Consider the following 24,908-nt stretch of genomic DNA (forward strand, 5'->3'; position numbering starts at 1 on the left):
TAAACAACAAGTTCAATAAGTGTGATTTGTTTTTTTTTTTTATCGAATTAACTGAATATTTCCATATCTTTATAAAAAGTCAATAGTCATTTACGCTATTGGGTCAGTCGAAAACTGAATCATTACGTATAACAAACATTATAGCAGGATTCAAAAAAGGCCTACTATATTGAAGTGATTTTCAAAGCACTAAAAAAAGAAATGCAGATCCTGATAAACGTGATCTATCACGCAATTTATATTATTCAGAGGTTTTAGAATAAAATATTAATAACTTATCACCAATTTTAAAATGAGTTTTGTTCGTTAGGAGCGAAGTTCATGGCAGTCGTTAAAATAGAATAACCTTTTTCTTATTTTAATTCATACAAAATCCTTATCCTACCTCATCAATCTTAAACGATGGATTTGAATACCTATATCCTCTGTCATTATACATTTACATTTACATTTACATTTAGCATATCGCAGACAAGTTTTCACAGCAACCCATATTTTTCAACAAACTAACCTTTCAAAGTACATTTACTTCGATTGTCTATTTAGCCATCGGCTGTTATTTAAACAATGGTCTAGCACGTTTTCACGTGCCCCATCAACTAGCTAGCTACATTTTCAACGATATATCTAAGAAGTTTATTTGCGTTTGTCAACGTTACGGCTACGACACACACGTGGCCCATTACAAAAGTAAACTTACAGTTCGAATTCGTAATCTGAGGCATCGACGGATGGATGCAAGTTGACCGTAACCAGAAAGTCCTCGCCCAAACGGTAGTACGCCTCCAGGGCGATGTCTTCGCTTTCCTCCCATGGCGACACTTCCGCTCTCGAAGCACGATCTGAAAGCAAGATTCAAGTATTAGGATGCATTGCAATGAAGATAACCTATAACTTATCATCTGAGGTTAGAAGGATTATTTTTCAGTTAATTCCGCCTGATTGAAATTCATGCAAAAAAATAAAAGTCACAGTCGCTACAAGCTTGGCAAGCTCCGTGATAACCAAATAAATGAAGTGACGAAATCGAAACTAAACTTTCGTTTTCGATTACAGCAAATCAGCATCAAATTACAAAAAATTTCATGCATTTCAAATAATTATCAAAACTAATTTAGAATGCATTTTTCATTTTTACGCCCAAATCTAATAATACATTATAACAAGACTTTTTGGCAACCGTCAAAAAGCTGGACCACCGCGATTTTTAATGCTGTTTTGAAAAACGTTTAAAATTGTATATTCGAATAGCAATGATGCCATTGGAAATATTGCAATGAAATATTTATTTTGCCATTGTCCAAAATCAATATATATATATATATATATATATATATATATATATATATAAACGAACAAATCGTACAAACGCATACGCGCACAGACAGGAACGTGCAAAATCTCATGCCAAAGTGCTCCAATAAATGCACTTATATAAAAGTGTAAATATCAGCCCATCGAAATGACGAATCCAGATTATCCAATTTTATTTGTAACAAAAAACATTAGACTTTATTGGCAAGCTTCCCAAATCTTATTACCGCAAGAACAAAACCAACACCTTTTTTATATAAACATGCGCACAATCTTCAACACTATAACCTCTTCCTTACGCATCACAACCATATATCCGCGCACGACGAAAACATCCGCGAAAAACACCGAGAAGCAGGTGTGCGCATAGAAAAAGAGAAAACCACAGGCACAAGCTCTGCACGCGTCGGCCGACTTCACCCTCGTATACACATGTGCACGCACACATCGTCATGCGTCTGGCTAACCGGCTTTTCTAAAAATAAAGCCTTTAAACGACCGCGTGTTAACTCAGCTCGACTCATCCGCGCGCGAGTATCGATCCCTAAACGACCCCAAGATCACGCGGACGCACCTTTCGTTCTTTTCAATTTTTTTCACGGCCTTCGCAAGCTCTCGCACATGCGCAACGGCGGGAAATTCAAACCGGCAGATCGAGATGGACAGCGGCGCTGCTCCAATTGTCAAAAAAAGAACCGCTAGTTGCGCCTATAAAAACGCTCTCTAGCTCTCTAGACGATCATCTCGCTCGCTCTTTCTCTCTCTCTCTCTCACTCTCTCTCTCTCTCTCTCTCTCTCTCTCTTGAGAGAGAGAGAGAGCCAGTAGCTTATTTCTCCCGATTAGCGAGGACTGGCCTATTTCCATCGGTTTGGCACTCGGTTTGACTCCGCTAGTTTTTCGTGGCGATCTAAGCTCTCGCTGTCTCTCTCTCTCTCTCTCTCTCTCTCTCTCTCTCTCTCTCTCTCTCTCTCTCTCTCTCTCTCTCTCTCTCTCTCTCTCTCTCTCTCTCTCTCTCTCTCTTCTTCGCGCCTATAACGACTGTTTTCTCCTCCGACTCCTCAACTTTTCCCGCTGTTTTCTCATACGTCTCTCGCGACTTATACGAGCGCAATACCGAGAAATACAAGCGCGAAAAAGAGTTGAGCGTGTCGTCTCCTTAGCAGACGAGTTTCGTAACAGCTGGCTTTCTTTAAAAGGGGCCGAATTTTTCTCTCTGCCGCGCTCGTGCGCACGACGCGCACCGAAAATAACGACAATGACACTGGCGCAGCGCACTGGCCCGCTCTAAATCTTAGAGTAGGTATATAGAGAGCTTTAACGCTGCTGCACGCGCGTATCGTATATACTTTGATTGTATCTCTTCTTTCCTGCTTCTACGAGACACGTAATCGCCAACAGTTTATTTATCGGCCGACGCTTCCGACGACGTGCACGCGACACTTGACGGATAATCGAATGGCCGCGTTAACGTGCCGCCGTTAATTTCGCGGCGAACTTTATTACGCTGATCACGATTTGTTGCGAAAACTGATGTGCGTCTCGCGTGTCCGCCCTGATAGATGTGGAAAATTTCGTCCCGCGTGTTACCAGTTCGCGGGGAGTTAAAAATTCATAATTTTACAACGAGATTAATGGACTGCACTCCCTCGGCGAGCTTTGAATTATGTCCAACTCGGCGTTGCTACGCTGCTGCGCATTGTTCGCGCTGTATTGCTGGCTCTCGCGCGATGATTTATCATTTTTCGCCGATTATCGAATTCGCCATTCTATTCTTACGGGAGGGACAAAATCACGACATCACGGCACTCGCGACAACTCGGAATTCTCGATCGTACAGCATATAACCCACTTACCGCACACTTGCGCGAGCGCGCACGATCGAGTCAAAACACTGGCTCTCCTCTCCCACATTCCCAAAAATAAAATCCAATTTTTTTTCTCTCTCTTTCTCGCCGCGTGACGTCCGCAGCTCTCCCCTGCACACACTGATGAATTTTCCGATACACTCTCACACACACGAAGAGCGCGCGCATCAGTAGTAATAGTCCGGCTCGTATCGGCCTTACCTGTTAGGGTCATCCCTTCGGCTTCTTCTCGCGCGCGCTTCTCCAAACTCTCCCTCCCTCCTCCTCTACGTTATCCGATAGACCGGCTCGTCATGACTATGTACAGGGTGGTCGGAAAGAGACAGAGAGAGAGAGAGAGAGAGAGAGAGGGAGCGTGTGAAATCGAATTGTACAGTCACGCGCACACTGTGTCGCGGCAGGCTGCGACGACAACACTGCAGCAGCAGCCCCGTGTCTCTTCCGCCTTCCTCCGACTCTCTTTCTCTCCTCTCCCTTTCTCTTCCTTCCGTCGCTCGTTTGCACTGCAGCTTTTCTTCTTCTTCTTCGTCTTCGTCTTCTGCTGTGCGCGAGAGAGGCCGCGGAAGAACGGGAAAAAGAGACAGAAGAAGGGAGCGTGCAGCAGCAGCAGTCCGCCCCGCGCGCACGGAATCCAACGACGAGCCGCGGGGCTCCGGTCTAAAAGCGTCGAGTCGACGCTCGCTCGCTTTGCTGGGTTTAGACGAGGAGAGGAGCGCTCCGCGGCGCGGCCTCTGGATGCGGAGTCGCCAGAGACTATAATGATGACGAGCGTCGCGATGCGCCGTCGGAGTCGACGGCAATTTTTACTTTTTTTCTGCTCCTCGGCAGGTCTATCTCGTTCTTTTTTTTCTTCTCGAGAGCTTTCGCTCACTTTTGATATTGGATGAACGATAGCGCGCGGGATGCTCGGTTTATTCACTTTTTTTAGTCGGAAGGATGTTTCTTTTCTAAAATTGCACTTAAGTTTTTCTTTATAGCAAATATAAGCATTTTGCGGAGAAAAAGACGACATTATTTTGAGCATCGAACGATCGTGTCACGTGACATTGCGTTTATGCATACAAATTTTGCAAGTTGATTAGACTGGACGTAACACTGAAAATCGATTCGGCACCAAAATAGTATAAATCGCTGTTGTGGTTCACTAAAATCGGTGGTTGCTTTTGATTTGATTCCAACTTCTACGATCTTGGCTATTTCATAACAAATGTTGAGTTGTCCGAATCGACAAATACCATCAATTAACGGAAGCGCATATATTTTCATGGTTATTTATACCCAAAAATGTATCTAGTGTTAATCGAATTCTTTTGAAGAGGCGATTTTCTTATTGAAGAAATATCATGTGATTAATAGAAATCAATCGAATGCTCCTTAAATTAAATTTTTATTATTTTATCATCAGTTACATTTTCAATAGAATTTTCTGAACTTGTGTGTTATAAAATTAAACGTATAGTCTCGATTCACTTTGTTATAAATATATATTTAACAGTAGGTAACATATTTTCATAAATTAATTTTCACATATCATTTATTATATTTATTTGGTTCTTCGAAAATTCTCAACAATCGTAAACATTTATCGTATACAGAAAACTTTTTGGAACGGAAATCGTGCGCAAGAACAGATTTATCTTTCTTGTATATACTCTTTAATAAATAACAATATCAACCTATATACAGGATTGATAAATGATAATATTTTTCTCAGTTCCTTCGTTACATTTCATCGTACAAATCAACTGAGTATCCTATTAGATATAAGTTTTGTGCCTAGAAATTCATGTGTATATCGCTCACATCACATAAATGAATATGTATAATAAGATTTTAAAATCAAAATTTTGTTAAAAGAGGATGTTAAAATAATGGCCAAAGCTAAGTCCGTGTTATTTCTACGATACAATTTTTTTTCTTTCTAATATTTAGCTCAACACGAGGGCAATCGTCAAAATTTCGAAAGTCAGAGGCAAAAAATTGAAAATCGGTAAATCAAACACGGAGTATGGAAACGTCTCTCTCGTATAAAATCATCTACTTGAAATCTTGCAAACCTAATTTAAAAAAAAAAGAACGATAAACAGAAAAGGAGATACCCTTAGGAAAAGTGTAAAAAAAAATCTTCGCGAGGGCCAAAGTATCAGTGCCTTCTTAACATTCTCCTTTAAAAAAAGTGGAAAGAACAACTCGCACAAGCCATTATCGTCATCCTCAACATCAGCGCCTTTTCAACCAGGTTGGCATCCATTCGCTGATTTCCTGCTGGATATACCGATAAAGCAGTAGCGCAATAATGGGAATCGCCAAGACTTCTTTTTTGAACAGATACACGTACAGGGCAGCCAGCAATAAACCTACGTCCATCACGTAGTCGAAGACGTTGCGAACCTTCTTCTCGGCCGCTATCGTCAACATCGTGCTCTTCTCCTTCTCTTCCTTCTGTTTGGTCTCGTCCTTGGTCGAAGCACGCCTGAGCCGGTTGTTCTTACCGTCCAGAGCGCGCTGCAGTCGCTCAATCTTCTCCGCCGTTGGGGTGTTCGCCCTGGACCGATCCTTTGAGTTCGACCTGGAAGAAGGTCTGCTACTGCCTCTGGTCTGCTGTCTGCCGGTAGAGGGCCTGGACTCGCCACCCCTAGTCGTAGACGATGATCGCGATCCCGCTACCGATGGCGCTCGATCTCTCGACACGTTTCTTGATCTGGGCATAGGGGATTCATTTCTGGACTGAGGTCGACTTTCCGGCCTTCGTGTGGGAGTGGAACTTCTGGAGTCACTGACGCTACTCTTCCCTGGTCGTCTCGTCATCTCATTCGTGGGTTCTTGCTTTCTCGATCTGCCTCTAGAGACCGATGCCTCCTCGTTCGATCGGTTCGTCAAACTGCCTCTTCTAGCTTTCTGCTCAGAGGGATCGATGGGCTTGGCTTTCTTTATCGGTGTTGTCGGCAACACCGGTGGTATAGGAGTGATTATCTTGGCTGGTACACCCATCAGTGGAACACTCGGTGGGATCGGCGTTATCACTTTACCCGGAGTGATCGGTAACCTTTCTTTGTGAATGTTCGATGTAAGCGGCTGGCTTGGAACTGGAGACATCACTCGGGACTCCGAGGGACTCTCGGTATATCGTCGCTGCTGTTGTTCCCTATCCCGACTGAGTGATCGTTGTCGGAATTCCGGATGAGAGTACTGTCTAACGATTTCCGTGTAGTGACTTACTACAGCCATCTTCTCTTCCTTTATTTCTTCAGCGTCTTCGATAGAGAGTGTCTTCGAGCCTTGTCTCATCTGTCTTCTCTTAGTTACGGCCGCTTCTCCCGCAGAAATTACGGCTTCTTTTTCACGATCGGCATCAGTCGTACTGGTAATTGTAGTCGGAGTCGTAGTTACAGTAGGTGCCGCAGTTGCAGTCGGTGTCGTAGTTACCGGTGTGGGCGCGGCAGTAGTAGTAGATAAGGTCGTAAGTGAAGGTGTGGATGTTGGTACAGCTGTAGTAGTTTCTAATGTGGCAGTTTCATCGGTAAAGTCCAGATTCGACAAAGATTTACTGCTAGAATATTAGAAAATAATTTATGCATCAAACCGATCATACCGATAATAGAAACATTTCTAAACCTATACCTGCTAGCCACATCCATTCCGATATCGTCATAAGCCGGCAACGACTTGCGGATCGGCTTCTCCGGTGGAATCGGCCTGCCAAACTGATTTGTAGGCACGGGTTCAGTCTCAGTGCGTTTCTTCAGTATGGACTTGGGTACAATGGCACTATTGGAAGATGCTGGGGTAAGATTCGTTGGCGACATACTCCTTCGATCAGGTATAGGTGGTGAAACATCGACGACGGGAACTCTGTGAGGTGGTACCGGGGGCGGTACATCGTGCTCTGAGTGTACGACCATTCGGCCTCGTGGATTATAAGTGTCTTCTTCGTCGACCACAGGAATAGCCATTATCCGAGCTTTGAGTTGCTTCAGATCCTCGCTGTCAGTGCTTTCAGATTCTGAGGAGACTCCCGATGTCTCAATGCTGTCATCTGCTAGAAGTTCGCCAGTGTCAGGCGCCACTTCGTCGTACTCTTCTTCCACTTTCATTGGCTCCTTCAAAGTATTAGAATTTTTTTAATTTAATCGATATGATTGTTTCGAATTTCAGAAAAATTGTAATAATGTAATTGTAATTACTCTGATATTGAGATCCGGTAGCTTCAGCAATTCGTCTTTTTGCTTGTTCTGGAAATTCTCTTTGTTAATCATCTCAGCAATAGAATTCTCATTACTCAGATCCATTCCAGGCTCGTGCCACCTACGAAGTCTCTCGGCGCTGTCACCTAATCCACCTCCCAAGCCCCAAGGCTCAGGGTTTTTCTGAGCAAGCATTTCGTCACTCGTCGGTAAGTTAGGGTCCGACGAGACATTCTGCAGTGGCATCCCGACAGTGGGTACCTGCGGTGTTTTCAATAACTCTACCTTAGCCTGACCCTCGCTGGACCGCCTCCTGTCTCGCTTAAGCTGCCAGGTTGTGGCGTTGGCACCCGAATTCGAGAGTCGTCTGCGCACCGATCGCGTTCGGCCACTGAACAAAGGATAACCTTCACCCTCTCCAGGAGGTTTCAAGTTGTTCACGTCCTTAGGTTGAGACTTTGTTTGAGACTTCTCGGCTTCGACTGCTTTGTAGAAACGCTCCATCGCGCGTTCGTGAAGAAGTTCGGTGGAACTGACTGCTTCCCGGAAGATCTCGACGACCTGGTGGTCTGCGCTAAAGAGTTCTGGTAGGGAGATAGACATGGGTGGCGGGACGAGATCCTCTTCTTCGGATTCTTCTGGTACTTGAACGGCTGATTGTTGTTTCACCGACTGGTTATCTGAAATGTATGAATCATTTGAATGAAGTTTCATTCCAGTATTTGATAAAAATGGTACAACTCATACGTACTCCTCGCCTCTCTACTATCCCGTCTCATAGCTTCAGCTGCTTTCTCGATCCGACTTGCTTCGTGCTGTTGTCCATCTTCTTCACCTGGATACAGTACTAACATAAATTCGCTGCTTCCGTGAAGCATAGTTTCTTCATCCTCTCGTCTCAGGGTCCTTAAACTGTTGTTTGCATCTCGAATTTCTCCGCTACTGCGTCGTCGTCGGGGTGTTCTCGGAGGACTGAGCTGTCCTCTTAGGGTCATGCTTTCTACGCGCTCTTTGATTGCAATTTCCGTGGTTTCCTCGAGTTCCAAGGGTGATGGGCTGTGATCACGTGAAAATGATACTGAACGTGAACGAGACTCTATGAATGAACGATGACGTCCGCCAGAATCGTCGAAGCTGGGTGTGATGACCACCGCTGTTTGTTGTGATGTGCCTCTTGCTGAAAATCGTGATAACATTGTAGCAAAATATGAACGTAAAGCTATCGTTCAAGTAGATATACTTTAATCTAGTCAATTGGAGTCAGCTGAAGTGTATCTATACAAGCGCATGTAAATACACGACATTATTTAATGTAAAGAAATGAAAAACAAATGCAATGCCACTTTGATTATGCATGAATCAATCTTGCACGTATACAGAGGGTTTAAAATATCGAAACATTGATCAGCTTTAAATAGTCGCGAGAACAGTTGTTCAAGATAGATGTCATATCTAAGACAAAAATAGATCAATAATTGGAATCTGAGTCACGTCTATAATTTTAAGTCTTATATCAAATATAAAATGTATTTGAAGAAAAGAAATTTGTTAACGATTGCAGTGTGATAATAGTAATTAAAGCAAAACTGATTATTAAATATGTGAATCCTATTTTAAAGTACACATTGCAGAGATGATAAGGTAATGAACATCAAACTAGTACGCGATACTTTCACTTGAAAACTGAAGCTCCATTTTCAAAAATGGCTTATTCAGAAAAACGATGCACGGATAGCATAATCTTCAGAATCAATCTCAACCTACCGAGAATTGCAAGCTCGCCAGGTTGTGGCAATAACTCCTTGGACCATTGTCTTTTGGGTTCGTCCTTCTCGCGACTGGTGGTATCGAGGGCAAAGGTCACGCGACTGTCGGCTCTCGAGGGTCGCGGGGGTGGTTGTGGCTGCTGCTGCGCAGACGCCAGAAGACGCTGCGAGGAGGCGGTGCGCTCGTAAGCAGACATTGCCTCGCGATGGGACGCCTCCTCGCGAGTCAGACTACGCGTGCGCTGGGCGGGTTCATTGAAGCTGACCTCACGCCTCTCGCTACGTCCCCGCGGAATGTCCCTGTGACTCGCTGACTTTGCTCGCATGTTTGGCTCCGTTATTCTGGAATATGATGGGATTATCAGTATGAAAATCTGAAGCCTTTGGAGTTCAAGTATTTCTTTATAGTGGTGTCTTTCTGATAGATGATTCAGTTGTTTTTATAGAAACATAGAAAACATTTCCTTCAATAATGTTATAAAAATATATTCACCCTCTTTTAGGATCTGGTATGAATATGATATCGCTCTCCTCGCTGGGATCACTAACGCCGTAGGGATTTTCAGCTTTCACTCGAAACCGGTACTCTGAACCTTCGATTAAGTCATTTAATGTCGCCGTTATCTGTCTACAGGTTACAGCTTTCAACCATACGTCCCAACCAATCTACAATAAGAGAAATCAACAGGTTATTTGATTGAACAAATTAATCTGAGAAACAAAAAGCTATAATCACCCTATAATACTCTATAATGTACGTTCCAATTTTACAACCACCATCGTCATCAGGCTCCTTCCACGCTAGTGTAACCGATCTTCCTAAGGTACTTGTAACTATAGTTTTTCCTGGTGCTGCAGGTCGATCTAGAAAATATGTGAGATTTTGTAGTCAATCGTAACAATTTTATTACAAAAACTAAATAAATAAGTATCCTTCAACCGCCTTTACTTCCCATATTCCCGTTTTTAGAACATGTTTAATAATGGTGTATCATAAGGTTATGTCACCTAATAAAGCCTTGATAAATAAATAAAAAACCTTACCTACCTGTGACGGTGACCAAAAAGGATGCGACATCCTCTCCAAGTTTGTTGATTGCCCTGATCGTGTATTCCCCCCGATCCTGGCGTTTGGCATCCTGAATCTTCAAGATGGTCTCGTTGTCAGTAATCGACTCGAAATTGTGTCGCTGATCGACAATGATTATCTCACCGTTGTGGTACCAAGTTATGCTAGGTGGTGGCCGGCCACCATTTGTAGCCTTCAGTCTAATCGTCTCCCCCTGCTCAAACAACAGACCGTCTTCATACTGGCGTGGCAATCTAACATGAGGAGGAGCTGAGACACAGGTAGAAAAATTGTACTATTTTAATGTGTGCAAAATATTTATTGACATTTTCAAATGTAATATGTTGCAGGAATTACCTTCAATCATCAACTTAGCTCGAGTACTGATATGCCCTGCACGGTTCGTAGCAGAACATTTGATTTCCCCCTCGTCGTCTATCGATGTTCTTTGTATTATGAGTACGCTTTTTCCACTGTCGGTTGTAATCATCGTTCGTCTACTACTAAAGATCTCGAAACCATCTTTGAACCATGATACCTTCGGTAATGGTGTTCCAGCGTAGATTACTTCGAATTCCGCCTGATTAAAATATTATTAATTAATTTCATTTGTCATTCTTGAGACAATTTTTTCAAATTTTATACCAAAAATGTTTTTTGTGTTTTTAAGTCAAGGATATTTTCATGAAGTTTCAAATTTGTTAAACATGTTGAGGATGAACAATAAACGTAGTATTTAATAGATATCTAGATCAAAGGCGGCATATTATAATTTCTGCGTGGTATTTAGCAGTTACATATAACACAGCTACGTATTCAGCTATGTTAAAGGTACGGCGACTATGACATCAGCATTTAATGATAATAATTGATAAATCCATTATTATCATTAAATGATTAATATCTTATGAGTAATTATGAGTAATTGGTTTCAATCGATTGTAAAATTTTAAATATAGCTTTAAGATTTTCTACTTCCAGGTTTTCAATTTTTTCTTCGGTGTTCGAAGTGCACTCAAACAAGTCAACTTAAAACTCGAGAATATATTTCCAGTTCGGTATTTATCTTTTTATTGTAAGATAAGCAATGTTTACTTAATTTAGTATTATTCGCTTTCTACACGGAGAGAAATGTATCACTAAAAATTACTATATTTTCTCCTAATCGGGAGACAAACTCAACCTATACAGAAAATATAGTATTTTTGTGTGAATATTTACTATACATTCATCAAAAATTGTTATACCAGTATAGTAAAAGTTGCACTCCGCTCTGACTCGCTGTGTTCCGTCGGTAAAAAGTTATCGACAGAACTCAAAAATTCGTCGTAATTTAACCCAACAACAGAAATTCGCCTATTCAGTTACTGCCAATAGGGGGTATCTCGGAAACTCCACTCACAAGTGACGAAAAACTGTTCGGTTAGTATATAAGGAGCTTTATAAATGCGATTAGTCTAGCGATGCGTTGTTAGGTTGCGACATGTGAAATGTGTAATAATTAGCTTGCGTAAATCAGGTTATCATATAAGAAATTCTATGCGATACGACTTTCGTTCTTAAACTGCGAGATTAAATGTGACAAATAAATAATGAAAGTTCTCCCCTCCAACACGCTACAAACATAAATAAGAGAAGAAACATTAACAGACGACAAAATGAAAGGGACAAAAATACATTTTTAAAAAGATTTAGTATCCATAGAATATGATATGCGGTATAGTAAAAATTGCATGTAGCATAGTAAAATCTGGTGATCTGAAATTTTACTATACCGTATACTAAAATTTAATATAAGTCGAGTTTGTCTCCTCGTTACTATACAGTATAGTAATTTTTCATGAAAATTGTAGGAATATTTAGTGATACATTTCTCTCCGTGTATGCGCACGAGATTACTGTAGAAGAATCGAAACACCCATACCGATCTATAACTTAGTAACTCGAATCGATATAGTCTTCCAGCAACCAAAGAACGAACACACCAGACAACAAAAAGTTTTACTTTAATTGTTCGCAGCTTTTATCGTCATTTTTGCCTTCATAGAGAGTGTGTAATCACATTAATTTTTATTCTAATTACATGTTTTCTTGAACAAAAATTGCGACTTTACATACCTCATGTAGGATCGGTGGGGTGTCGCATACAAAGAAGGGGTGTCATAAATAAGGAAAGAGTGTCGCGTACGAGCGAAATATATAATCCAAAGAAATTTGAAAAGTAACTTTCCGAAAATGAAAATGAAAAAAAATCATAAGATTAATCATATGATGTTTTATGCGATTAATCATGCTGTTCAAAATAATATCTCAAAAAAGCATATGATACGTCATTAAATGTATACATTTTTATGAACTTAGTGATTTCCTACCAAATTGATGTAGTCATCTTAAATCTTAAACAGTATATTAAAATGAATCTGCAATAATTTCAATCTTTTATGGCCTTAGTAAAAACTTGGAATCATAAAGATATCCCTATAGAATTTTATTACATTTTGGAAAATGTTCATGCAGTAGCGCAATTGCCTGCAAACAAAATTGCTGAGGACTTTATGCATGTCACCAGCCTTGTTGACGATTCAACAAATAGAATTGCAATTAATCCGCTCTTACTACTTAAATAACAAGACTTTACAGCCTATTTAAAAAGTTACTGCTAGCCATTTGCAAAAGTTGCGTCAATCTTTCAAAAGCCAGTAAGGACAAACAATACTTGTGAGAATTTTCGCCTATACGCAGCAAAAGGCATGGGAATCCGTTCAAACGTTATTTCCGACTAATTAATAAATTGAAAATAATAACATTATTCTTAAATAATGTTCAAGATTGATTTTATTGCCTTATATTTTTTTAGAAATAAATTTCATACAAATTTTATAAGTATCATTTTGGGTGAAGTTGATTAGTAGTTTAAATCTAAGAATCGAAATTTTTGGCAGTTTTTACCTCTGGCAAGGTACGTAGAATTTTTTTAATAAAAAATGTTTAATAAAAAATTTAATAAAAAAATTATTTTCTTGTGAAAATTGTTAACTATGCTTATTTTTTACTTGTAAAAACTTGGTCAAAGATAGATAAGCTTCCAAGGACAACCAGCATCGGTGGTTCAGTGGTAGAATGCTCGCCTGCCACGCGGGCGGCCCGGGTTCGATTCCCGGCCGATGCAATTTATTTTTGATTTTTTACTAAAATTTGTTGATAATTTTAAGTTCTTGACCACCTGCTCTAGGTTACAACAATTTTTAACATTTTAAACATTTTAAACATGAGAACGTTTAATTTTTGTTACCTAACAAGTATTCGAGGAACCATAGACTAAGTATTCTCCCATTGCTTCCTTTCAGAGAAAGCCTTAGAATAGCAATATTTTCAGATTTTTTTATTTTTACAACACTTTATCATTTTGCTTCCTCCTAGAGGAAGCTTTGTAATAGTAAAATTTTGAGTTTCTCCAAAACTTCTAGAAAATACTTTTTGGTGTGTTAGAAGTTCAAATCAAGTGTTTTTAGAAAATGTCCGTATGGATTGGTGTGTGTGTGTGTGTGTGTGTGCGTGTGTATGTGTCTGTGTATACCGTAATATTTCTGGAACTACTCCGTCAATATCAATAAAATTTGACATGCATATATATTTTTGGATTCTGAATTCGGGAAAAAAAGTTATTTTTTATTTTTTTATTTATATTTTTTATGGCCATTTTTTGATTTTTAAAAAACACTATTTTGCGTTTTTTTTTCAATCATCCCATTGTTACAAACAATTCAGCTATAATGCATTTGAAAGAGAATAAAATTATCTACTTTTTCTCGTTTAGTCCTCGGGATTGACCGCTTTGTTCCGCAGATAAAATGAAAAAGGTGATTTTTTTTAAATTCAGATCTCTGAAACTAAATATCATAACCTCACGAAAAAAAATCATGTCGATGGGTCACGTGTCAAACTATATCCCATTAAAATTTCAAGTGATTTGACCACTTATTTTTTCAGTAATAAGTCGAAAACTGAAAAAAATGAGTTTTTTTGTGCCTCGATTAAGGACGCAAAAAGGCCTTATTGCACTTGATACTGGGAAAAAGTAGATATCTTATATGTTTTGGCTAAGTTCATTGCACAGCTTTCAAACCTCTATGGTTCGTAAGATAGCAAGGTTTCAATTTTTTTTGAAAATTTTTTAATTCCTTATATCTCTAAAACAATGTAGTCAAAAGCTTCAAAATTTTATTTGATGATTCACCATAAAAAAAAGTCATCTGATGCTGAAATTTTAAACAATTTCGTCAAGCGGTTTTCAACTAAAGAGCTAAAATGTAAAAATCGTTTTCTCGAAAACTGCGCGAGCGACTTGATAATGAAATCCAAAAGTTTGCAGAACTTATATTAAATTATGTATCAAAAACCGCCTCATACATTAGCAAGCAGATATATAGATATATTAAAACTATATTTTATTTATTGGACCTATAAATTTAGTTGGAGGAAGCTACCTGCCAATGAATTAGCAGCGGTTTTAGCATGGTGTTAGAGCAATGTGTCTTTAAAAAGGGTGATAAATGTTGAAAGTAAACCAATATCCTCCTCTCTTTAAAAAAGTGGGCTTGGTTGTGAAGAATAAATAAGATGATTATGATTGGTTGTTAAGAGAAAGTGATTGGTCGGTATGGTTTGGTAGATTGAGGAACATGCGAATTTAGATTGTAATACATAATTTGCTTTTTTTATTATATATTCTATCTTGAAAATGTATTTTATGAATTAGATTGTTAGTTATTAAACTATAATTATTCAGTTTTCAATTGAGCTACTTTGAATTGTTTGTTTTTACCCTATATTTTTTCTCTCTCTCTCTCTCTCTCTCTCTCTCTTTCTCTTATTAAAAAAATGATACCGGAAAATTGAAGCCGAAAACGGATTGGTTGATTCTAATGAATCGAGAAATATGATTGGTTAATGGCGACGCTGTAGCTGATATCTAAAAACTCACCATGAGCAGTTGTTTTAATGGCGCTAAATTTGAAAATTCTAACCTTAAAATTTAGCGCGTGCGGAGAGCGCTTAAATGCACCTGGTATCTTAAAAAAGTGATGTAATTCAGGCCAAACGCAAATTTTATTATACAAAACCTACAAACGCTTCAAACTCTTAGTGCTTAGGAGGCGGCAAAATTTGAAACCATTCTGAAAAATTGTAATCGATGACATGATAAGGAGTGTGCGAAGCTCACTAAGATTTCCTAGTGTTACTAAGTAATAGAGTTCGTAATACAAACAAGCGATGAAATTAAAGGGCTACAGCTTTTACCCTTCAGCCAGTTTTCGATTTTTAAAATTTTAATCCATGAGATTCTCACTTGAGTTTCTCTTTAGGTTTTACTTTCTAGAAGGAAACTCTTAGTTGTAACAAACTAAATTATAGTTATATAATAAATTTTAGCAATCGTCCCTATAGAAACGAATAAACAATCAATTCAATCCAAACTGACCTGTTCGCCCTCCAAAGCAACGCAATCCCTGAGATCCAGATCGAACCTAGGCGCGCTCGACGCAGTCCTCTGCAGCGTGACCGACAGCGGATCCGACAGCTCGCTAGGTTCGCTCAAGCCCAGTGCATTCTGCGCTCGGATCCTGAACTGGTACCTCCATCCTGGCTCCAATCCGCTGAGCGTCAACTCCGGAAAGGTACAAAGTACCGGCGCAGACCTGACCCAGTGCGGCGAGCCCATCTTGCGATGCTCGACGTGGTAGCCAATGATAGCCGAGCCGCCGTTCGAGGGCGATCGCTCCCAGCGGATACCCACGACGTCTGGCTGGGCATCTTCCTCCCCGGGGATGAGGATTGGTTTGCCCGGGGGTGCGGGTAGTCCTTGCAACCGCGACATGAAAACAAGCGTGCGACGTAAGTCGTCGTGCATGCGATGGGCGAGCTCGAGAGTTGCCAAGTTGCGTGTCGCTCGCGACTTGGGAGCTTCGGGGTCTTCCTGTAAATGTTTTTGTGCTTGATTTAGCGCGTGTAAACGTTTTTTTACTTTTGAATATTGTAATTATAGAGGGACAGATTCACGTTACACTTGATCAACGTTATTATTGGAACACTTAGTTTGAACGGAGATTTTTTTATTACAAATTCACTGAACAATGAGAGTTTAGATAACGTATACGACACAAAAACATTTACATTCAATATAGAGTGTGTGATGATATTTAGTTCATTATTAATTTATAATGAAGATGACTAATATTAGAAATGAAAACATAGAAATACTTGTGAGAAATTTTAATTCTATACTGATTATCAATAATAATCCATTTCGTTTAATAGAGTATGAGGCTTTGTAGGATTGCAAGCTCTCTTGGCTTGAGGACCTTATGGACTAACAGTCCTTCACACAGATACCTGCAATCATGTTTACACATCCATTTGTATGCATACTGAATTGTTACCACGCTATAGATATATATAGAAAAAATCTTCGACACGCGACATTACCAAATCTAAATATACTAATTCATTACTACCTTAAACTCGATTTCAATAGCGGTGCTTTTAATTTAGCATATACACTGCGATCAAAGTATAGATAAAACATCACTGAGTCATTTTCGTACTGTGATCTTTTTTTATACGAATATGAAATTCTATTAGAATATTCTAAATAGAAAGTGAATTTTCATCATAAAAAATTTTTCAAATAATTATTTTCAATACTCTATATTTTAAAAACACAAACAAAAAAAATCGAGCGCTCTTGATTTTTGCTCTTAGAGTAGCATCTTCTACCAGAGACATTGTATTGCAATCTAAATCGAACTTTCAAAGGACATCGAAATCATCGTTCAACACCTGTTTTGCACTTGTTATACACATACCACTTTTCTCCCAATCGCAGCCTTCCCCTCGCCTCGATCAAACCCAAAAACAGTCTCTTCAACACCATCGATCTCTCTACCCCATAACACACAAAACTTAACAAACACCACATCGACGAATAAACCATCACCAACCATACGACGAAAAAATTCAAAGCACCTCCATTATCCGCTCCCCCGACGCCTCCTCATTCATCACACACACGTACACGCGCCAGCGCCGACTACAAGCGTTCTCGGCTTTTTTTGTTTTGAAAAATCCCCGGCTTGCTCTCGGCTCGCGCGCAGACGCATATCGCGAGCGCTCATTCGAGAGCTATCTTCGAGAGCATAGTAGCCGCACGTGGCGAGCCCGAAATAAAACCAAGAGCCGAGAGCGTCGCGCCGCCGTGTATATCGTTATATAGTTGGAGTTTGGCAATCCGACGAGACTTTTCTCTTCCTCTCTATCTCTCTCGCGCCCGCGGCGACTTAGACCTATAACGATCACGCTCGGCTTTTGTTCTTATAGCGAGAGCTGTCCTCGCGTGCTTGGCCTTGCTTCACTGCGCCGTTGCTTCGACTTTTGCATGCATTGCCGAGATATATGGCGGCTTCGGATCGTAAATCAGCAATTGGCGCGGGTTGAGGCTCTCAAGTGGTCGCGGCGTGCGATGTGGACCGCGAGCTTTCGAGGTGTATCTTGTTTTTAGTTGGAGGATGTGCGATTGTGAAGGTTGATTTATGGTTTGGTTGCCGAGCTTTCCATTGGATGAGAATGGACGATTTGAAGAGGCTGTTCTGTGGGATTGAATTTTTTATTCGACCGTTTATTCAATGAATACTCGTTTGAATTGTTGAATGATAGTGTATTGAAGACGAGATCAAGAAAATAATAATATTTTTAAATTTTGTATGATCGTCGTTGATGGCAGAAATAACAAGTAGTGCAAGATATGAATCGCTGAAATTGTTTGCAACACGTCGTTAAATTTCATCAAAGTGATTTACTCTTTTATAGTTATACAACTAATTTCATGATAAATTTACTTTAATGCATTCAACGAAGACAACAACAACAAGACAACGACAACTTTTAAATTAAGAAAGCTCGTGCGTGCTTGAAGCTTATTAAAGTGTAACATTTTAACTGAGTTATTAATCGTCAGGCCTAATTATACTCTTTCTTTTTCCCCTTGCAAAATCAAGAAATCAATGTTTCCTCAGAGTTTCAATCATCAGCTTTAGAAAACCGAGCCAATTAAGGCCGTTCCCCACTTGAGTTCATCATCTCCGTCATCATCCCCATCACCATCAATCCGGCAAAGAAAAAAAATCAAAACAAAAAAGACTCTTCCTTGTTTGCGTCTTTAACTGACTGACACTCGGCGCGCGCTATCCATCAGAGAGAGCTGCGAGGGAAACATCTGACCCTGTTTCGCGCGCGTCTCCGTCTCGTACATATACCATGTAACACCGCGCGCGACAAAACAAATAGAAAAAAGCAACAGCAGCCGCACCGAAACGCGGACACATCGTCTGCTCCGTTCGTCCGCCTCCCGAATTCTCTCGCCTCTCTACCGCTACCTATATAGTTTATACCTATAGGATAAACGCAATGAACAATCGCGTGTACATGTGAGACACGCTGCGCGGAGAGAGGAATTATATATATAAAATGTGTGTCGAAGAGAGTAGGCACCCGCACCGCGCGACGAGATAGAAAATAGAAGAGAGAGAAACACACGCAGTGCGCGAGAGCTTGCAAGCTCCCTCTCTCCGCGCGGCCGTCCATTATTCCCGCTACGTCGATCTCCGCGAGTCCTATTCTTTATCGTCCCGATCTGTATTCCTCGCAGCTGTCAACGGATTGGCCCGACACGATTCCCCCGAAAGCTCGACTTATTTTCTCGGAACGAAGCTTCTATAACAGTCGCCGCACCAAAGAGAGTCGAGCACAGGTACACATTCCCCGCACAAGTGTCGCACACGCACGCAAAAACCAGGAAACCGCAGCGGAGAACACTGTGCACAGCTCGTGAGGGAGAGAGAGAGAAAGAGAAGAAAAAAGTAGGCGTCGTATATATTCGCGATCCAGTGCGCAAGCTTGGCCGTCCATCTTATCCCGTGTCCACGTATCTATATGTCTCCCTCGAGTTAATTACCTGGACCGTCCCAGTGGACCTTCTTGGCGGAGCTGCTCGGGACGTAGGGCCCTTTGGACGGATGATGGGCCGCCTTCCTCTGGGCGTTGCCCATCGCACTGCACTGTGGAAGTTAAGCGATTTCTGGACCGGAAAATAGTGGCCGTAGCAGAAGCGCGCGACGCGGAAATCGCGGCTGCCCGACCGCCGCACACACGACTCGCTCTCCCGTGAACCCGGCCGAGAGCGCGCTGCAGCGCCAGCAAAAGAGTAGACGACGACGACGTCTCTACCAGCGGCTTCTCTCCCTCTCTTTCACTCGCAAGCTCTTCTCTCTCTTTCCTTCTCTCTCTCTCTCTCTCTCTCTCTCTCTCTCTCTCTCTCTCTCTCTCTCTCTCTCTCTCTCTCTCTCTCTCTCTCTCTCTCTCTTGCTCTCCTCGGCTTTTATTATTTTCTTCCGAGCGGGAGAGAGGCGAAGTTCTCGATATAGCGAGAGCGAGCACCTCCTCCGTAGACGAAAGAGAGAGAGACGGAGAGAGAAGATAGAGCACCGAGATTTCGGTGGGATATTGCGAGGTTCGACGCGAGGAGATTATTGGGCTTTTTTCGTTTATCGAGAAAGGAATTTCGAACGATCGAGGTGTGCGCGTGAAGCGGGGACCGCGATGCGAGGATGATTGAGTTTCTGATTTTAGAACGTTTGGGAGGCAGAGAGAATCGGCGGTGGTGGGCATGCGAGCTGCGCTCCCTCGACTATTTCTGAATGATTCGGGAATTGTTTCGGCTTCGCTGCCGCGGCTTTCATTAGAAGATGAGGTGTATTAACGCTTCTTCGTGAGATCGAAAGAGAGAGCTTTAAATGCTCGAGACGCGCTTGGATTGAATCGCGATGAAGATTGTCAAGGATTGGATTGGATGGATTCTGATTGAAGCCAATGCCGCGACCTTATTATTGCGGTTTCTTGTTTTTCCAACGAGTGTACGCTTAGATGTTTTCTCGAGACCGTTTGTAACGTGATTGAAAAAATGTAGCTTTTAACGATCCTATGTTCGCGATACATATAGTTTGACGCTACCTCAGATTCTAAAAACTTAACGCTGTATTTAGAATGAATAATGGAACGTAAAATAAGATTTTACATACGCAGTGCTTGCCGCATTACACTCTGCACTATAGCACGATACTTGTATCAAGAGTTGCCATCTATAGCACGGCTGTAATACATATAAGGACACGCATGGATTACGGAAGCGCCTATACGTATGCTTGTAACAAATATGGCGATCGTTTGGTTTATTAGAATAATACAGTTTGTTCAATCTTAGGTAATGGTTGAATTTAATCATGAAATTCATGAACACTCGCTTTGTCTAATTTTGCATCGATCGATGAAGACGGACCACCACACGCGCATCATCAGAATCATTCTAAAAAGCTCTGAAGTGTTTTAGTACACCTATTTTCCAATGTATCATCTGGATTGTAGCACCAATAAGGCATGTCGATTGATATTTAAAGCTGATTTCTTGTGTTTTTGGTCTTAGACTTTCATAGACAATATCCAAGTCTTCGGCGTAGAAAAAAGTGATCTAACAATAAGTGGTGCAAGCCGCGGATTTCGATAAACAGTTGTACGTTGAGTACAAAAATAATGAGAAGAATGATTTTTTTATTTATTTATATAGCTTTTTCTATTTTTAATTTTTTTGAAATCTACCGATATAATTATTGGATGTATATTTTTTAAGATTATCGTCTGCCATGTTCTGTCCGTAATTGTCACAAAATTAGCAATAATCCAATATTATAAATTGAAATTATATTTCGCGACACCGTTCTAGACCCAAGCTTATAAATGTTATACCTCACTACCTACAACGCCCTCTTTAATTTTAATCTCGAAATCCAGCATATAATTCATCCCTATGATCCCTACGCCTTGAACTTGCAAACTACAGGCCTATATGAATAAGAACCTATACATTAATTACTAAAGCTATTCCGCAGTCAAAGCCCAGTGTAGCATTAGGCTCTCTCTCTCTCTCTCTCTCTCTCTCTCTCTCTCTCTCTCTCTCTCTCTCTCTCTCTCTCTCTCCCTCAGTTTTACTCACTCTCTGTAACGTGTCAAAGCCAACCAATTAAAGAATGAATTTCTCGTTTAGAAAACCAACACCGTCTTCAGATTGGTTGGCTCTCGCTAAGAAGCTGGAATATGTGCAACAGTACAACTTTCCATACATCGATGATGTCAGTAAATTCGGCGAAATGTTAATAATCGGCGAGGGCACGTTTGGGTAAGTTGGTTTACATATTTCTATACGTATATTGCATGTCGATAGTTCGAAGATCGGTATTAACGATCGCGCGTGTGTTTGTTCAACGATCGATGCAGGAAAGTGTTCAAGGCCAGGAATAAGCACACGGAAAAGTTTGTGGCTCTGAAGTTGATTATGGTGTTTAACGAAGAAGGTTTCCCAATGACGGCGATTCGAGAAATCAAGATCCTGCAGCGACTCGATCACGTAAACATCGTGCATCTTATCGAGATCTGCAAGTCTAGAGGTGAACAAGTTGTAGATTTTGCTATATTCGTGTTCGAAAATTCGTATATACTCAATACAGTGCATAAAGAAAAAGTAAAAATCCCTCTTTACTCCGCAGGATCACCGGAAAACTACTTCAAAGCAAATTTCTTCCTCGTTATGGAGTTCTGCGAACACGATCTCGCCGCATTCCTGCTCAACAAAAACGTGACATTAAAATTGGAAGAGATAAAAATGATGCTCAAAATGATGCTCAACGGGCTGTTCTACCTACACAGCAACAAGGTATGATGTTTTCAACTGCACCTAAAGATGCGTTGTATAATTTACACTAACGATGCTGTGAAAAAAATCGGTCAACAGATCCTCCATAGGGACCTCAAACCGGCAAATATTCTTCTGACGAGAACCGGCATCTTGAAACTGGCAGATTTCGGTCTGGCGCGTCCCTTTAGCACATCAACCGCCGCCAAGCGGAACTGCATGACCGTTAAGGTCGTTACGCTATGGTACCGAGCACCGGAATTACATTTGGGAGACAGGGACTACGGGCCGCCGATCGACTTGTGGTCAGCGGGTTGTATCATGGCTGAATTATGGACGAGGTTATATGGCTGTATCACGTAGTTTATTGCAACTTTTGCTTATTTCAATCGTGAAAACCAACAAAGAATTTTGTCTTTCAATTTGTAGGCGTCCGTTGATGATAGCTGATTCTGAGCAAATGCATTTGCAGATGATTTCCGGACTGTGCGGATCGATCAACACAGAGGTCTGGCCAGATGTCAATAAATTACCACTCTTTAAGGTTGTCAAACTTCCTCAGCACTGCGATCGAAAGGTGAGTTTTGCGCTTGAATTGAAAGTATACTATTATAAATAGTCAAATACATAATCTTTTATCTCGACTTATTATACAGATATGCAAATTATTGAGGCCCCGCATAAACAATGACAAAGCATTGGACCTGTTGGATAAGCTTCTGATTCTCGATCCGAAAAAACGCATCGACGCTAATGATGCTCTGGACCACGAGTTCTTATGGACGAATCCTCTGCCGTGCGATCTCAGCCCCTTGATGCGCCAGTACGATAGGTCGAACTTTTCAATTATTTATAACCGCCGCTGAAAAATTGAATGATATCGCATTTATAGTATACAGAATCATTGACGTGATATGATGTAGCAGCAAGTATTAATTATACTATTGTACTATCAGTATTAACATATTATGATATCAGATTTTTTAATTAATATGTAATAATTAATTAATATTACGTGAAAAATAACTGTATATTTGTATTTTTAAGTTTTTGTAAAAATTTTTATAATGTCAATCATTTAATTGATATGTATGTTGCATGTTGTACCTATACATTTGAAAAGTTTTTAACAGACATTGTTATAGAGTAACATTTTGCTCTTTAAATACAGAAGACAGCTTTTTTAATTTTGCATATCTCGTTTATATATTTATTTTTACACAAATACACTTTATACTAGTAAAAACTTATGTCCTTAAATGCCCTCTTTAGCACGGCGCGAATACACAAACGGGTGTCCATGAATTACGGAAAGCGCCTATAATTCAGTGCTCATATGTGCAAATCCAGAAACAACCGGACACTTCAGGGGCTCTGAGTAAACAAAATTTAAATTTGAGGGCACACCTACCAGACCAACTTTTTTGGGTTCCTTAGGCCACCCAGAACACGAAAAACCTTGGGTTCCCGCGATTCCAAAATACCTATTTTTTGCCGGGCAGTTTAAATTCCCTTATGGGAATTTAACATGGGGAAAATAAACGAAAATTAGCCATGGTTAAACTTTACCCAATCAGTGTATAAAGGCGCAATCCAAAAATAAAAAAAAAAAGTATCCGGAAAAGGCTGTAATTTGAGGGCTGGTGGGTTAAAAATGGTTACCTGGATTAAAAGCGGCCTAGGCTTGAAAATAGCAAAAAATCGTGAAAATTTCGATTTTTTACGAAAATTAGCAATTTTTTCCATTTTTAAAATTCTTACAACTTTTGATCCGAGCAGTCAATTTCAACCATCCAGCCCTGAAATTTAAGCTCTTTTCTTCCACTTTCGTTTTAAAAATTTAGATCAACGTTTTAATTGTTCGATCAGCTTTATATATGCCTATCAATTATGGCTGTTTTTATATCTTTTTCATTGCCATATATATAGCTATTAAAACCAGTAACATATTAATCCAAATTTTAAAAGCGAAAGTGGAAGAAAAGAGCTTTAATTTCAGGACTGGATGGTTGAAATTAACTGCTCGGATCAAAAGTTGTAAGAATTTAAAAAATGGGAAAACCGCTAATTTTCGTAAAAAATCGAAATTTTCAACCAGCCCTCAAATTAAAGCTCTTTTCTAATACTTCAATCCTAGTAATACACATTTTTGCATTGGGCTTTCAGACACTGAGTGGGTAAAGTTGAACCGTGGCTAATTTTCGTTTATTTTCCCTATGTTAATTCCCATAAGAGAATTTAAAATGCCCGGCAAAAAATAGGTATTTTGGAAACGCGGGAACCCAAGGTTTTTCGTGTTCTGGGTGGCCTAAGGAACCCAAAAAAGTTGGTCTGGTAGGTGTGCCCTCAAATTTAAATTTTGTTTACTCAGAGCCCCTGAAGTGTCCGGTTGTTTCTGGATTTGCACATATATGAATCAGTATGCTATATACATATGGCATTCGGAGTCCAGCTCGAACACTTAGATGTTCACATTTTCAGGTTTCGAATGCAAATAGGGTAGTCTAAACATGTATGTGTGTGTGTGCGCGCGCGCGCGTGTGTGTGTTATAACCGGTCTCGGGATATTCGAATATCAACACACGTTATGTACGAAAATGGAACCCAAACTCATTTACCAACAGCTGTCAGAACCAGATTGGCAAAAACAATAACATCCTCGTTGCTAGCGATCCGCCTATATGCACGGTTCTCGGTATTTGAATCGCGCAACGTTCAAGCTCGGTTACAATAATATGACTTTAAATGTAAAATAAGTACTTTTATGAAAAAATCCAGAAATTAAAAAAAGAAGCCTTTGGGAGGTTTTAGTAGAAAATGCATTCCTGAAGAGCTATTCAAATCATTACGAATAGGCAAAAATTGCTTAAAATCCCAACTTTGACCAGTCAAATAAAGTAGAGTTGTGGACA

At 40.3% G+C, this 24,908-nt stretch overlaps 3 protein-coding genes and 1 non-coding gene across 11 annotated transcripts in view; 2 read left to right on the forward strand and 2 right to left on the reverse strand.

Moving 5' to 3' along the window:
• Positions 1-3,834, reverse strand: part of LOC100118487 (titin homolog) — a 98,083-nt gene extending 94,249 nt beyond the window's left edge. For all 4 annotated transcript variants that reach the window (XM_031933620.2, XM_031933621.2, XM_031933618.2 and 1 more), the window contains exons 1-2: positions 3,382-3,834; positions 701-842 (exon numbers count right to left, since the gene is read on the reverse strand). In XM_031933620.2, coding sequence (XP_031789480.1) covers positions 701-842; positions 3,382-3,394 — 155 coding nt within the window. In that variant the 5' untranslated portion in view covers positions 3,395-3,834. The remainder of the gene's footprint in view (positions 1-700; positions 843-3,381) is intronic.
• On the forward strand, positions 814-23,190 carry LOC107981695 (cyclin-dependent kinase 9-like). 2 transcript variants are annotated; one of them, XM_031933646.2, is made up of 7 exons: positions 814-907; positions 21,352-21,483; positions 21,582-21,751; positions 21,851-22,017; positions 22,096-22,337; positions 22,426-22,573; positions 22,653-23,190. In XM_031933646.2, the coding sequence occupies exons 2-7, from the start codon at positions 21,455-21,457 to the stop codon at positions 22,860-22,862; spliced, it is 966 nt and encodes a 321-aa protein (XP_031789506.1). In that variant the 5' UTR covers positions 814-907; positions 21,352-21,454; the 3' UTR covers positions 22,863-23,190. The 2 variants fall into 2 exon arrangements, with proteins under 2 accessions (XP_031789506.1, XP_016843566.1); XM_016988077.3 differs by lacking the exon at positions 814-907 and having other exon boundaries at positions 21,213-21,483.
• On the reverse strand, positions 4,555-19,453 carry LOC100118672 (titin homolog). 4 transcript variants are annotated; one of them, XM_031933635.1, is made up of 11 exons: positions 19,210-19,453; positions 15,682-16,061; positions 10,557-10,779; positions 10,179-10,469; positions 9,867-9,994; positions 9,624-9,796; positions 9,129-9,472; positions 8,116-8,541; positions 7,365-8,044; positions 6,802-7,280; positions 4,555-6,727 (listed from the first exon to the last, which is right to left on the reverse strand). In XM_031933635.1, the coding sequence occupies exons 1-11, from the start codon at positions 19,301-19,303 to the stop codon at positions 5,401-5,403; spliced, it is 4,545 nt and encodes a 1,514-aa protein (XP_031789495.1). In that variant the 5' UTR covers positions 19,304-19,453; the 3' UTR covers positions 4,555-5,400. The 4 variants fall into 4 exon arrangements, with proteins under 4 accessions (XP_031789495.1, XP_031789494.1, XP_031789496.1 ...); XM_031933634.2 differs by having other exon boundaries at positions 4,555-6,730; XM_031933636.1 differs by having other exon boundaries at positions 4,555-6,730; positions 15,682-16,176; positions 19,210-19,299.
• Positions 13,298-13,368, forward strand: TRNAG-GCC. Its single transcript has one exon. It is a non-coding gene; the product is annotated as a tRNA-Gly (tRNA).
• Positions 23,191-24,908: the final 1,718 nt, after the last annotated feature.

Source organism: Nasonia vitripennis, chromosome 1 (assembly GCF_009193385.2).
Source record: "Nasonia vitripennis strain AsymCx chromosome 1, Nvit_psr_1.1, whole genome shotgun sequence".
Lineage (NCBI taxonomy): Eukaryota > Metazoa > Arthropoda > Insecta > Hymenoptera > Pteromalidae > Nasonia > Nasonia vitripennis.